The sequence below is a fragment of the Strix aluco genome, chromosome 1 (genome assembly GCF_031877795.1).
Source record: "Strix aluco isolate bStrAlu1 chromosome 1, bStrAlu1.hap1, whole genome shotgun sequence".
Taxonomy (NCBI): domain Eukaryota; kingdom Metazoa; phylum Chordata; class Aves; order Strigiformes; family Strigidae; genus Strix; species Strix aluco.
In genome coordinates, this window is record NC_133931.1 from 21760392 (window position 1) to 21774510 (window position 14119).

Here is a 14119-nt window from a genome sequence, read left to right on the forward strand (position 1 = left end):
GCCCCAAGTCTGTGAAACAAAAGCAACTGTAAAGACTGTTCCAGAAGGAGAGGGCAGAGTAAGCAAGGAAAAGGGAATGTCACCTGTCAGCAAGCCAGTGTCCTCTATAGCTGATGCCTTTAGCTATTTTAAAGCAAGCAATACAAAATCACTAGGGCTTGTTTCAGAAATGCTCAGCAAGGAACCTAAATACTGCAGTACCCAATTCAGGCCGTGGAAAGGACTAAGCATCCCTTGTAAAGTAGGGGCAGAAGGTACTAAAGATCTCATAAGAGACATTCAGCTCCTGGCAGATATTAGGGCTCAATAAACTCACTGTGGCCTTCCAGAGCTTTGCAAATAAGCCCCGAATGAGGCCCTAAAGGCAAGATCAAACACCCGTAGGGATAAAAAACCCACCTCAAATGGAGTTTAACTTTCTAAGTCCAGCCACTTCATTATAGCGACATACAGTCTGGGAAGCCTCACCCACCAGTTTTTTTCCACTCACTAAATATAGCCTAAAAGTAAGCTAGTTCTGAATGCAGAGGCAGAGCTGGCTGTGCATGTGACAGTCTCTCGCCTCACCTCCTTGGACTCTGCTGGAGTGGCCCTCTTTGGCAGGCCCAGTGTGTGCCCCACATGCGCCCACATGCTGGGCTCAACCCTGATCACAGCAGTGGTGGCTGCATCCCCAAGCACACAGCTGCTGGAGCCGGGTCCCTTATTAGCAGGGAATGCAGGAGTCCTGAGGTGAGGAGGAGAGGGGGGAAGAGGACATGTTACTCTGTAATCTACCTGCTATGACATGACTGGGGAAGACAGGGTTTCTAGCCCATTTCCAGTGTTGTTTATGCATTTTAGGGGAAACAGCCACTGGACGCAAACTAGTGAGAAGTCAGAGTGTCCCAGTCTGCTGGCATATGTTCACTCAAATGCCTTTGTTTGCATGTAGATATGTTCATGGATAAATCTTTTGCATTTGGTAGAACCAAAATCTGCAGCCTATGTCTATCACATTTGTAGTCGTCTTCAGCCTCAGAGGCTTAAGTGGGGACAAGTCACAACATTTAAGCACTCTCCCAAGCAATTGCCTGTAATTTTTTGTAACATGAAAGAAGAAGAAACCAAGATGTTAGCAGATGATTAGAATAAATAACAGTGCAAATGTCTTACTCTTTTGATGAATGAGTATAATTTTGAATACTGGGTATATGGCTAACAGCATCTAGACACAATGAGGCAAAATGAAATAATGTCACATACAAATATATGCATAGGACAAGTATATTCTGGCATTTTCAATAGCCCCATATTCTTTTGCACAAATGCAAGTGTGTGCATGCATGAATGCACATTAATTCACTAGAATCAGAGTTCCTGTCAAAGGCCTGTTATCTCAAATTAAGGGGACATGGAGAAAGAAACAATAGGCACAAATTAAAATACAGGCAATTCCATTTAAACATAAGAAATAACTTTTTTTGCTGTGAGGGTGATCAAACACTGCACAGGTTGCCCAAAGAAATTGTGGAGTCTCCATCTTTGGAGGTACTTAAAACCCGATTGGACACAGCCCTGAGAAATCTACTTTGGCTGACCCTGATCAGAGCAGAAGGCTTGGAATAGATGATCTCCAGAGATGCTTTCCAACCTCACTGACTCCGTGGTTCTGTGAACTATAACAAAATAAGCCTCTCCGAGAGCATGATGTACGTTTCCCTAGTAACTTGCTGTCTCGCAAAATGTCAGCTGCTCCCTTTAGAGAACAGAATCTTAACAAATGTTACAAAAAAAAATTAAATGTCCTTATTTTCTCCTTATATAACCTTGCCTTTTTCTCCCTGGTAATCACTTCCAGATCTTCTTTAGTCATTGAATAGACTAATACATATTTTCCTCTCTTTTTATGCTTTTCTGCAAGCTTAATTTCTCATTACTGTTTCCCTCCTGCCCATTATACAGTTTGACAATTTTCACTTCCATCTGATATCAACTTAGAGTGATTGATAGGACCAGATGGATGGTATTGCTGACAAATGAGTTACTTAACCATAATCAGAAAAATAATTTTGTTGTCATTTTATACCCATCTTCAAATGATGAATTTTAAGAGATATGATTTCATGAAATAAAGATCCCATCCCTCAGATAAGTCACTTTGACTTGAAGCTCCCAAACACTAACTTCCTAACTCTTCTTGCATTTGTTATTTTATCTACAAATCTCCTCACTTCATGTGGCTACTCAAAGGCAATGCTTATTTAAAGATATTTTTTCAGAGACTAGGAGTACAACTTTACAAATAGTTGCCTGCATATATATGCATATGCAGTTACTGCAGTTCCTTAATATAAAATAGTCCATGGGGTTTTTGGTCCACATTATAGGCTTAGAGCTAGCATTATAAGACTTTCTCTTTCTTCTTTTTCCTCTCTTTTTTACCCCACCTTTGCTTTTCTTTTTAATAAAACTGACTCTAACATTAACAAAGTTCAACTTAATTATCAGTATAAATGAATAGACAGCACAGAAAGGTGAACGTTCTATTTATTTTTTTCTAGATTTTAGAAAAGCAGGTTAACAATATGGAGAGTTCAAAGGCATCTGAAAGTGATATGAAGAGGCAGCTTGCAAAGGCTGATACTATCCTCAGCAAACTGGCATTTCTCACCTACTCCGATCTCCAAAAAGCTTAGAGATCCTGCACTGTAAGCACTGAGACAAGTTGCTTACAGCTCAAATACTCACTCTTACATAAGTGGATTTTCTATGGCAGCTGTCAACAACGCAGTTGTTTTCTCTTCAGCAATGGACTCAGGTCATTTTAGCTGCTTTTATTACTATGTTTTAAATTAATTAGTTAAGTAATTATAAAATAGGTGTCCACTCCCTTTATTGAGCTGTTCATCAGCTATTCTTGCCTAAGGGCTATTGACTACAGAATTCCTTCATATTCCTGTACCTGGAATTTTTAAAGAAAACTTGTGAGGTATACATCCAGTTTCCATCAAAAGTAATTAAATTCTTTATTTTCTTATGCCCACCTTGAAAATTAAAGTGATAATCCTCACAGCAGTCAAAGTTTAGGTACTACTGCTCACTCTGGTCCAACAGATCCACCTTCACTGGGCTGATGTAGATTCCTTCATGTCCTATGCATTATGAGGGGTAGAAGATCACTCTAATGTCTAATGGTTTCCCTTCATCCAGTTCACCCCTGCCTGACTGTAACTCACTATTCAGTATTTCAGGCTCTGACTGAGGAGTAGACATGTTTATGATGCTCCTGAGTTGTGTTTGACTTGAAATGAAAACCGGTACCTCTAACTTCTTAACAAAGCTTCAGGGCAAAACTTTTGTGCAGACCACCTGTACAGTCTTGAATTTCACCCTACAGCTTTCTGTATTAGTTTAATCTGATGCTCTTTTCTAAATGTCAAACTTCAGTTCATAGTTTATTTAGATATAATATTCTAGGAGTGGCAATAAAACCCTTTGTCACATAGACCATAAATAAATACAGGATTACTAGTCACTGAATCCTCACACAGTCAGAGAAAATCTGGTAATAGCTCTCAGACTAAAATAATTGCTATTTGACTGAAAATTAGTTGAAGAGAAGCACTGCATTGAAAAAAAAAAAAAATTTCAGAAGCATGTCTTCCTCTTTGGTACTAGAGGAATGTCAATGTTTATATCGATAGCATAAAAACTCTTTGCAAGAGAGGTGTATCAAAAGCAGCTGAAGTGAAGGACATGGAGACACTGATGTAACTAGGATCAAAACAGAGCCTTATGTCTTTGCAGTATCCTCTTTGTAGAGGAGAATGTTCTTTTAAATGTTGAAGTAAACATTCTGATCTCAGTTTCTGTTTGAGAAAGGGTTGCTTGAAACAAGAGCCACTGTAGTTTATAACCAGCATTAGAGAATTTTACAAATTTCATTAAAAAAATCCGATACAGGCTTTTGACGCCTGGAGTCAGAACCTGCTCTCTCATGCTGAGTAATCCCTTATGTCAGGCATCACTTAGGATGCTGCAGGCAGCTGTTAGATTATACTTCACGACAGTGGCAGTCCTGTTTTTTTCGATTATAAGTAGGTTAAAATCATTCTTGCCATTAGCTGAGTGGTCAATAGTATTCAGACATTCAGAGCAAACATTGGCATTTCACTAAGATTCCTGGCAAGCTGTCTGATACTGAAATGGCTGATACAGCAGTAAACAGTCTGTTGCATAAGGTTGCTGTGTTGTGAGCTTCAGACCCAAGCATATTGTCTAGTTCTGTTTTAATTGATTGCTCACTTGCTACCTGAAACTTTCACTGCCATTGATAACGTCAAAAGGTTAAATCACAGACAAATTTTGGTTATCTCCATCAAGGAGAATGCGCTTCACCTTCAGAAAGGGCAGCATGATCTAAGGCTTGTTTCAACAGAAAAGTTGTAAATGAGTTCTATATAAGTTTGTTGTTGAGACAGGCTCTGGGAAATGTGTTTTGTCATATTGTAAGGTTTATCTGTACAAATGGATATTACTTTAAAATGTGCTAACTTCCATTCATTTTGTATGTTTTTATGAATGACATACCTCTGACGTGTTTGCCTCTAGTGATCCTGCTCTAGCACATTGAAACAGCTCACATGTTGATTTGAAGGATCTCGCTTATTTTTCTGTTTGCTTGCTCAAATTACCTTTTCCATTTTTCTTGTGTCTCAGTGCTATTGTGCAAATAGATATGATGTATACTCAGAGAATGCTAAAGATAACTATACTAGTTGTTCTTACTTACCGTTCTAGCAATTGGACCCTAAGGGTAATGTGGTAAGCTAGAGGAATATATTCACAAACTCTTTGTAGTGCTATTATAACACCCATGGATAAAGTTGTTCGACAGTATTCATAGGACTGGTGAATACAAGAGGTCTGACTTCTATTGCTCACACTTTCCACTGTGAATTTACATGATGATGCTGATACTGGTGAGCAGGCACGCACAAGTTTTCTGTTCAAGGTGTGCTGAATAAGGAAGAGTTTTTATTCGTATGGGAAGATTGGTCATAGACAGTATTTCTATATATACAGCCCTTGAAAAGTCAGTTCCTACCAAGATTTAAATGTAGCCCTTAGTAGAACCAATTTCTCTTAGTTCAACAGAACAATATGAAAGGAAAATTAAGTATCCATCCATAAATTATTTTTTCCTCTGTATAAGAAATCATTTGAAATATTTGATATGTGATTGCTTTTGAAAATGCCTATATTTCAAGAAAGATACAGATTTTTTTGTGGTTTTCTCATTTTGATAAGGAAGTTAACTGAAGTTTTAGAAAATTAATCTCCAAATAGATTAATATTTTAATCTATTAATATTTCATATTACTTTTGACTTTGATAATTCTTTTGCAAAAGATGTAGTCTCTGGAATAATGTTAATGCTATATATGCATGATAGGCTTTTCACTTTTCATTCTGGAAAATTCTGACTGCTAGCCAAAAGCATGAAGCTTTCTTCCTTTCAGAAATTACAGATTACAATGAAAATATAAAGTCTGAAAATTAAAAAAAAAAATAAAAATCTGTAGATTGGAAACAGGAAGTTAATAAAATAATTAACTAAAATTCAAAATCTTGTGCCGCATTTTAGATACAGTAGATAGTAAATAGCTCAGTAGGGAAAATAGATAATGAAGTATACACAGCCTGCATTTCCAGATGCTAATGTCAGCTTTAGCACTGGCTCTGCCTTTAATGTAGCCAGTTAGGGTTGGGGAAATTGGCTAGAAAAATGGTGATCATAAAGAATGAGGTCTATGCATAAGCAAAGAAATAATACCATAGCTCAAATGAGTAACGTTGAGGTCTAAAATTATAATTTGCTTAATACCCTTGGAGGAAAGGTATGTGGAAATTTGATGTTGCCATTATTATTTAGCAGCATCGAGATATTTGGGCTGTCAGTCACTGGATCAATCCAACTCACGTGAAGAGTTACCAAAATTCATTACCATCTACTGACTTTCCAGTGAAATAATCTTTGTGTTATTCATGAGTCTCAATCTTTGAAACATTGCAGCCATACTTTTCAAACTTGAAATTGCAAGCCATTCTAGCTAAAAGGTCAGAGCTTTTTCTGACCTTAGCATACATAGATATTTGCTTGACAAGGCAGAATGAAAGCGTGCTATCCAAATAAAATATTGCAACCTGATTTTTTTTCCCACTAATCTCTTTCTAGTGGAAAATTTTGCATTTCAAGTCTGCAAAGTCCTGTCCTTTTGACTCCTTTTTCATTCTTTTGAAATGCAATTACTGTTCAATGAAATGTTGTTGCTCTATCCTATTTTTACAGCTTTCCATGATGTACAATCCATGTACTGTACAGTGTCATAGTTTAATAATGCTGCTAAATTTTCTTTATCAATTTCTCAAAAATTTATAATGAAGTAAAATTCAAGGATCATAGTAATTTGGGGTGTTGTTTTGTTTTGTAAACACAGGACAATATCTGCAAAGACACATCACCAGGCCAACAACTTCAATATCTTTGAAGGAATGGTCTGCCATGGAGTCCCAATTGCGACAGTTTCAAGAGGCAAAGTGGTTTATGAAGGTGGAGCTTTCAATGTCACAGCAGGAGAAGGCAAATACGTCTCCCGTCCACCATTCCCTCCATATGTCTACGAACGAGTCAAGCAGCGGGAGCAGGTTAATTAAACTAATAAATCTCTGTAATGCTTTGTACAACATGAGGATAACTAGCTCTTGGGAAGAAAGGTTTGGGGATTCAACGGTAATTTCCCTTACTAATCAAAATCTGCTAAGGTGGGAGGAAATGAAAATAAGGACTCAATTTTTATTGCTCTTTATCTTACAGAAAAATATCATAGACTAGTTCCTGCCCTTAGAGTAGTCTGTACAGCTCATAGACTAAGCTTGGGTACTTTTTAAAATAAACATGTCCAACTTGCAATAAAAGTAGGCAAAGTTTTGCTCCACTTTTGAGTGGGTGAGTAATCTGACTAACTGCTATGTTTCAGCACTGATATCACTAAAAATCAGAGAGGCTTAATATTCTATGCAAGAAGAAATCTGACACTGAGGAAGAAATCAGTAATTTTCTAACTCTTTCATGGATCAGATATTTGGAGATAAACCCTGCGGAATATTGAACATTTGGCTCTGTTCCAGCAAGAAAGCGTTAACAGCTGAACATCTGCAAAGTGTGCTGCTAGACCAAGCAAGATAGCTTTGTTCAAGTTCTTGTTCTATTTTTTTTTTGAAAGAGAAATATTGCAAATACATGAAGATTGAATTTTCAGTGCCTATTTACCATGCAAGCATTCATGAAGAATGCTTTTGCATACTTAGTGTTACTTACTGTGAGTAGGATTTTCAAAAACACCCAGACTAAGTACATTTTAAAATCACAACCTGAATCAGTGGGATTCACTGCAGGATCTGAAAGTTGAATCAGACTAGCATCCATGTGAGGTATGGTCCACTGAAATTCTTCCAAGATAATTCTGTATATTTCTTCCTGCTGTTGTCTTGATGGACTGAGAAAGGCATGTAAAAGTGACTGAGTGAGCCTTTCCTCCAAAGACCACACTTTCACAGGAGCTAGTGTGTTGCCTGCAAATTGATACACATAATACACTGGATAAGCAGGAAAGTCCCCTCATGAACACACACAGTTTTTCCCTGGGAATAAGAACAGAAAACAGAATATTGCATTGTTGGGTACCAGTACAAGTCAGTGTAAATTAGATAAACTAGAGATATTTTCACTTGTGTTATGTTAGCATCTAACTATGCTGTTTCTACTTCACTTTTTATTTTGAAACCAGATTCCTTATTTAAATCTGTCCACAAATTTTATATATTCTGTTCACTTTTTCAATGTGAACAAAGGTTAATGTTTCTGGGGGAAAGGAAGGGTAAAGAAAATAATCTGCACCTGGACTTCCCCAGCCTAGTAGAAAAGTGAATCAGTAGTCCTAACTGTGAATCTGTCCGGGGAAAAGATCTTCCCTTTCCACTGAACAAGTAAATGAATTGTAATAATTGCTCCAAAGGTCATGCAGTTCCATGGCCAGCTGCAGATAAGATGGTCTCACAGGCTAAATATTGAGAACTGCTCACCTACAGTAGACTCATTTTACATTTATAATCTAGGTAGATTCTCTTTGCACTGTTCCTCTTAGAAATCATAGTCTTCTGGATCTGTCTTCAGCAGAGTATGATTCATTGCACAAAGTTTTATGTGCCTGTGAGTCTATTTAATCCACTGGACATTGAAGCTATTTAGTACTTTGTTAATGAGGACTGCTTATTATTATAGCATTTTCTTTGTTGTGCAATGCTGATCCCTTTGACTTTTAATGCAAAATAAATGCCAGGTAATGGTAATAGAAACTAGCTATTGAAAACAGATTTGTACTGGCATTATACCAGCAAAAACTTGGGGCATTCCTTTTCATGTAAGAGAACGTGTTGCAGTTATTAAATGATAATTAGGTGCTTCCTCAAGCATAGCTGAGTTTTAGTGACTCCAGATCCTGGTGTCTCTGCTAAAGCCTTATATACCATGTTAGAGGAAGGTTAGTATCAAAACTAAACTAAATTTATACGAAATTTGATAATTACAGAATTCTGAAAGACTTAGTGAATGTGGTGGTTTCTATTTCTCATCAAAGGTAGAGAGAATTTTCTCTTAACCAAACTATCAAGTGCAGCATGTCTTCAGAAGTGATTTTTCAACCAGCTCAACCTCCTGGTGTAGCCAGCAGCTGGGATGGTGGATAGTAGATACACAAGGCAGGATTTGCTTTCTTTCACTGATGTTCATTAACCTCTCTTACCTGTATTAAGAGCATCACTGGAAAATGTGATTAACAAAGAACAAGCTTATAGCTTGAACATGCAGTGAGTCAGCTGTTCTGGAGAGCAGATCAGGTGTGTTTTCTCTGTACCTGTTCTCTCCTGGGATATCCTGAGGTATCTGAGTCAAGATTAAAAAAATATACAGAAGCAACCAGATTAATTGATTTATGATTGTGGTTTAGCATATCCTAATTATTTATGTGCCATAATTTCTGAGGTTTTGCCACTCCAAGATCTGTTTGGAGTAAGGAAGGGAGAAGCATCAATAAAATGAGGTGGAACATGATCAGTTGCTTCTTTAAAAAAATGGGCTTAGAATTGCTTTGTTACAGTGCTGAACAGATTGAGCCACCCAGATCCCGATGAAAGCTGAGAACTGAACAGTTTAATCCCAGTGTAAGGGGCATTTTCAAGAGAGAGGTTTGGTGAAATTGTTGGGATGCATAACATACAAAGCTGGGTTATCATAGGACTGCTATTTTCATTGTGTCCAATTAGCAATTGCAAGGGGAAGACAAATAATAGTGAAAGATTTGAAATATTTTATTGCAGGTCTGTCAGCCTGTTCCTGTTAAGAGAGAACCGTATACAGGCCTGGTCTCAGGAACATCTGTCACAGCAAAATAATGTTTTGGCTCTTGCAGGTAACTGTCTCTTTTGATTATTGAAAACTACTTTACTTAATGCTTCTCTGAAACTTCAAGAAAACAAAAGTGTAGCAGGCCATCTAGCTTGTGACAGGCTCATCTGAAATAAGCCCTTTCAGAAGATGAGTTGTCTTGGTATCTTTAAATTTGATAAAAATACGTGGCAGCCCAGGTATAGAGAACATCTTCCTGATTGGAGCCTCATTGAAAAAGTTCAGCTGAGAGAAGCAAATGAAGTTTAACTGCTAGACTGAGGCATAGGTATGAAGGCCCGTAGAAAACCTGAGTTCAGTTAAGACCAGGGGTATAAACAAAGTATAAATGTTTGGCTTGCAAATTTACAGAAGGAAAAAAGAAACAAACAAACAAAACCAGCTTGATGTGAAGAATTAAATTCTTTAGTGTCCCTCTGTTACAGACAGTAACTCTCCACCAGTTGCGCTGTTTGGGTTAAGCTGATTGATAGATCTGTTTTGCAAGGACAACAGCTGTCTTCACGAAATAGAGGTGCTGCAGTCAATGTCAGCAGTGGTCTAATGGATGGTTGAGGTGCTGTAAGGCTCAGTGCTGCTAACAGGGAATAACACCTGACATCTCCCCTTCCCTCCTCTCCAGTGTCCACAGCTTGGTTATTGACACTCCCTCACCTGTGTATGCCCTGGTGCACAGTAGATCTTTCTGTGAGCTGATTTACTTCCTAAGCCAGAAGAAAACAGTTAGCTTCCTTTTTCTGGGTTAGTTTTCTGTTGGCTTAGTGAGTTGAATTGTCTATCAGAAGAACCTAGCAAGGATCAGTGCAGTGCAATATATGGTTGGGATAAGGCATCTGGGGAGAAAGACTAGGCAACAACACCTCACTCTTTAGCTGTTTAACAAGCAGAAGAAATGCTTCAGGAAGAAGTAAAAGAACAAGGTAAAATCTTCAGCAAACACAATTGAGACATGATGCTGCTGTATGCCAACTGCAGCTGAAATATTGTCTACCACAGCAGGGGAGTTGATTAATACAGGTCAGGGTAACAGTGGGTGGCGGCAAGCATGATGAAATCCAGGCTGAGTTTTTGGGTGCATATGTGTACCAACAATGAGATCAGCTAGTTTCAGAAATTATTTCCCAACAGATGGATGTAAAGCCCCAGTTTGCACATAACATAAAATGGCTTTGTTCTTAGTGCTAATTAATGTGAGGACAAGAACACAGCTGCAATGGTGGGGGGGTGAAGTTAGCTTTTCCACATTTCATTGTACCATTCCTTTAAAGCTACCTCACAGTGAACCTCATCCAGGCCATCAGTAGCAGCATCACAGTGCAGCATCCTATTTGTTTTCCTCTGTCATAAGGGAGAAAGCTTTTCTAATAGAGAGGACTAAAGGCTAGCAATAGAGTGAGGGAGCAATAATCATTCTTCCTAGCTCCTAGCACTCTTTCTCCATTATTACCTCTCTGAGTGACAAATTGCAAATCAGATATTTTCTTTTGAAAGATTATATCATATTGTCTTTTCCTTCTCTGTAGATAAGAGCAAATGAAAATGACCCTGCTGTCCCCACCAAAGCAGTGCATTCTGGGTCCAACAATCAATCCACAATCAACTTCTCAAGAGCCAACATGAAAAAACAGTAACAAATAAACATTATACTGGGCTTCCTGCATGAAAGTTGTCATTGCAATTTCTCTTTAAAAGGAATTTTGTTATAAGAACTGGAAAATTCTTTTTAGAAAATAGAGTAAAAATAGTAACTACAATTATAATGAGGCAGCAGCTCTGTAGGTTCTTAAAAGTAGGTAAGTTTGGGGATGGTATTGCTTAATATTTATCTTTAGAAGGTATCAGCTAATCTATAAAGTAAAAGCAATTGAACAGTGGCTTTTAAGCACGCTTTCTACATTGTTGCTCTGTTAGGTCACAGGAGATGAATCCTAATTCTCTAATTTCATGTGTTAGGAAGATATCTGTTGTGCTTAGCAATGCAAAGAATTCTGACAGCAGATACTGAATTTGATTTTTTTGTTTTTCCCTTCCTGGAAGGGGTCAGGTACAGAAAAATGCTGATTCAAGGGAACTGTCATTATTTTAGACCTGCTGCTATATCTCCCTGTCCCTGTCTTTAAAGAAGTTTATAAATTTTGTCCCTGCCAGCTGCACAGCCAAGCATTTATTGGTGTGTTCAAGTGTTTCCTTTGTTATACCCTAGGCAAACCTATGCTACCCATACTGATGAACTCACTTACGATATTGTTTTGTGTTCTGGCTTTATGGAGAGACACCCATAACTTGAAGGCTTATGAAGTGGGATCACCAGAGCAAGAGCATAATGCATTAATTTCAAAACACTTTTTTAAACTGATAATATGAGATTTTTCCCTAATGCAACTAATACTTTGGGTTTTGTAGGATAGGATTCCTAATTTTTTTTTTAAAATCTCATTTTCTCTATTTATCTGATTTCCCATTTGAGAGGTAATTGTGTTCTTAGAAACATGATTCTTTTACCATGTCTAGACAGGTTTTGCTTTGGAAACCTAGAATGTTGGTTAAAGTTGCATTTTCACATGTGATAGCCCTTCTTTTTAAGCAACTGTCACTGGGTAATATTTAAGAAAGAAATGAGGCCAACACAAAAACACCTGTACAGTGAGTTTATTGTCCTATGTGTAGAAACAGTATAACCTGTAGTTTTTTGCAATCCATGAGCCAAACAGGCACAGAAAGACTTTCATATTTAAAGACAGATACAGAAAGAATATGATAATTACTGTTATTTTAAATTTGACAGTGGAAAGCAGACTTGTAGTTCCTGCTATATTCATAGGCATACAGAGATGTATGAGCTCATATGAGAAAAAAACTACTAAGTGGTATTTCTTGTGTCTCTAAATAGTAAAGGAGAATTTTCTTTGTAAGATGATGGAGGATAATCATGGGGATGTTCAGGAAGAGCTAGCACAGGTTCCCATTTCTCAGGTTGTCTTTGGGGCAGCAGAACAGCAGAACCAGGGATCCAGCACTATTACAATGGCTATTACAAGGGAACGGGGTTCACTGTTCAGTGCAGACTTCTTTACTGCAATGGTCTGCATCTGAGTTTGTTGTCTAGTCTCCCTCTGTAATCAACAGAGAGAAAGGTGCTTCTGGAACATTATTCATCCATGCTTCGAGATCTAAAACAGGCTAGATGAGCCTGTCGAGAGCTGTTCTCCTTTGGGATGAGATAAGTTGTTTTCTTGCAGTGCCAGTTTGTCTCCATCGACTACAAAGAGAGTACAGTGTGACTAACTATGGTGCAGATGTCTACTCTGCAGTCACCTTCCACCTAGCCCGTCTTTGCCTCTCATAACTGGAACTTTCTGGTATGAAGGATGCCTGTCTTCATTTCGTCTCCTCAAGAGTGCATGAATCCACTCTTTTTAATTAATCTTTTGCTACCTTGGAAGTAGAGCAGAAATTTGGGAAGAATAGGGGAAAAAGTAGGGGGAGAAAGGACCTGTTTCTACTTTAACAATAACATATTTGTGTGGAATCTTTCATCTGAGGCTTCAGTTTTTAACAATTATTAGAGCCTTGCAATTGCATGATATACCTGTGAGACAAGTAAGTATAATTAGAATGTTACAGTTGTGAGAACTATGGATGCTCAAAGTTCTGAAATCACTCAAGTGACTGAATGTATGAAGTTACCTTATGTTTAACATTCAGTGTTGGCTTAAGTGAGCTGCTCAAGACCAAAATGACTCTATTATGACAGAAATGAAATGCAGGAGTAAAGTCTGTCAGGCCTTTGGATACTGTGGATGTGCCCAGGACTTTCAAATGTCTTTTGGGCTCTTGGAACACCTACTGAGATCAAAGTGATACAAAAGACTACAGATCATGAAAGCCCAAAGGAACAAAGTTAGTGATTTTTCTAAAAAGAGATGTTTTCACAGTATGATAACAGCAAGTAGTTTTATGAGTTATATAAACACCCATTTTGTAAACTGAGCTTTGCAAATCATGGAAGTGTATTATCTGTGGAAAAATATATAATCTTTTTAGGTTTCCTACATATTTTTATTAGATTAGAACTGAGGAAGCTTCTCCCTGTACAATTAGCAAAGTGTTCCTGATCCCTATGTTGGTATTTACTGCTCTGTACATTGGATTATTCTCCTCATAGGGGGTATCCTTTGGATTTTTTTCTTAACAAGTACCTACTTTTTAATTCCAATGACTGTTTTAACTATTGTGCAGATGTCATGAAAAAAATTACCTTCATACTGTGAACTGGGATTTACACCAAATCATCTGCTGTATTTTTATGGCCTTGAGTGCAACAAGTTATTGAGCCTGTCAGGTTTGTGATGTTTATGAATATTTGTTTTGCCATGACACATGCTGGCCCCAGTACCTGAATCCTGCCTCTAACCACAAGGTGCCAAGTCATAGCCCTTGAGAAACTGTGTAACATCAAAAGTATTTCAGCTGTGTTATTCAGGCACTACTACTAAAGTTGAGATTGTCAGGCTCCAAATCTCTGTGGTTCTTGTTCTTTTTCCACTTCTGTGGGGCACTCTATAATGGTGGAATCTTCACAGCAATATAATTTTGGAACGACCCAGGTCT

The 14119-nt window shown here is 37.8% G+C and overlaps 1 protein-coding gene across 2 annotated transcripts in view; it reads left to right on the forward strand.

Moving 5' to 3' along the window:
• The window catches only part of DPYS (dihydropyrimidinase), a 32189-nt gene extending 21016 nt beyond the window's left edge, over nt 1-11173 (forward strand). For both annotated transcript variants that reach the window (XM_074846787.1, XM_074846796.1), the window contains 3 exons: nt 6483-6690; nt 9421-9512; nt 11032-11173. In XM_074846787.1, the coding sequence (XP_074702888.1) occupies nt 6483-6690; nt 9421-9495 (283 nt within the window). In that variant the 3' untranslated portion in view covers nt 9496-9512; nt 11032-11173. The remainder of the gene's footprint in view (nt 1-6482; nt 6691-9420; nt 9513-11031) is intronic.
• The last annotated feature ends 2946 nt before the right edge of the window (nt 11174-14119 follow it).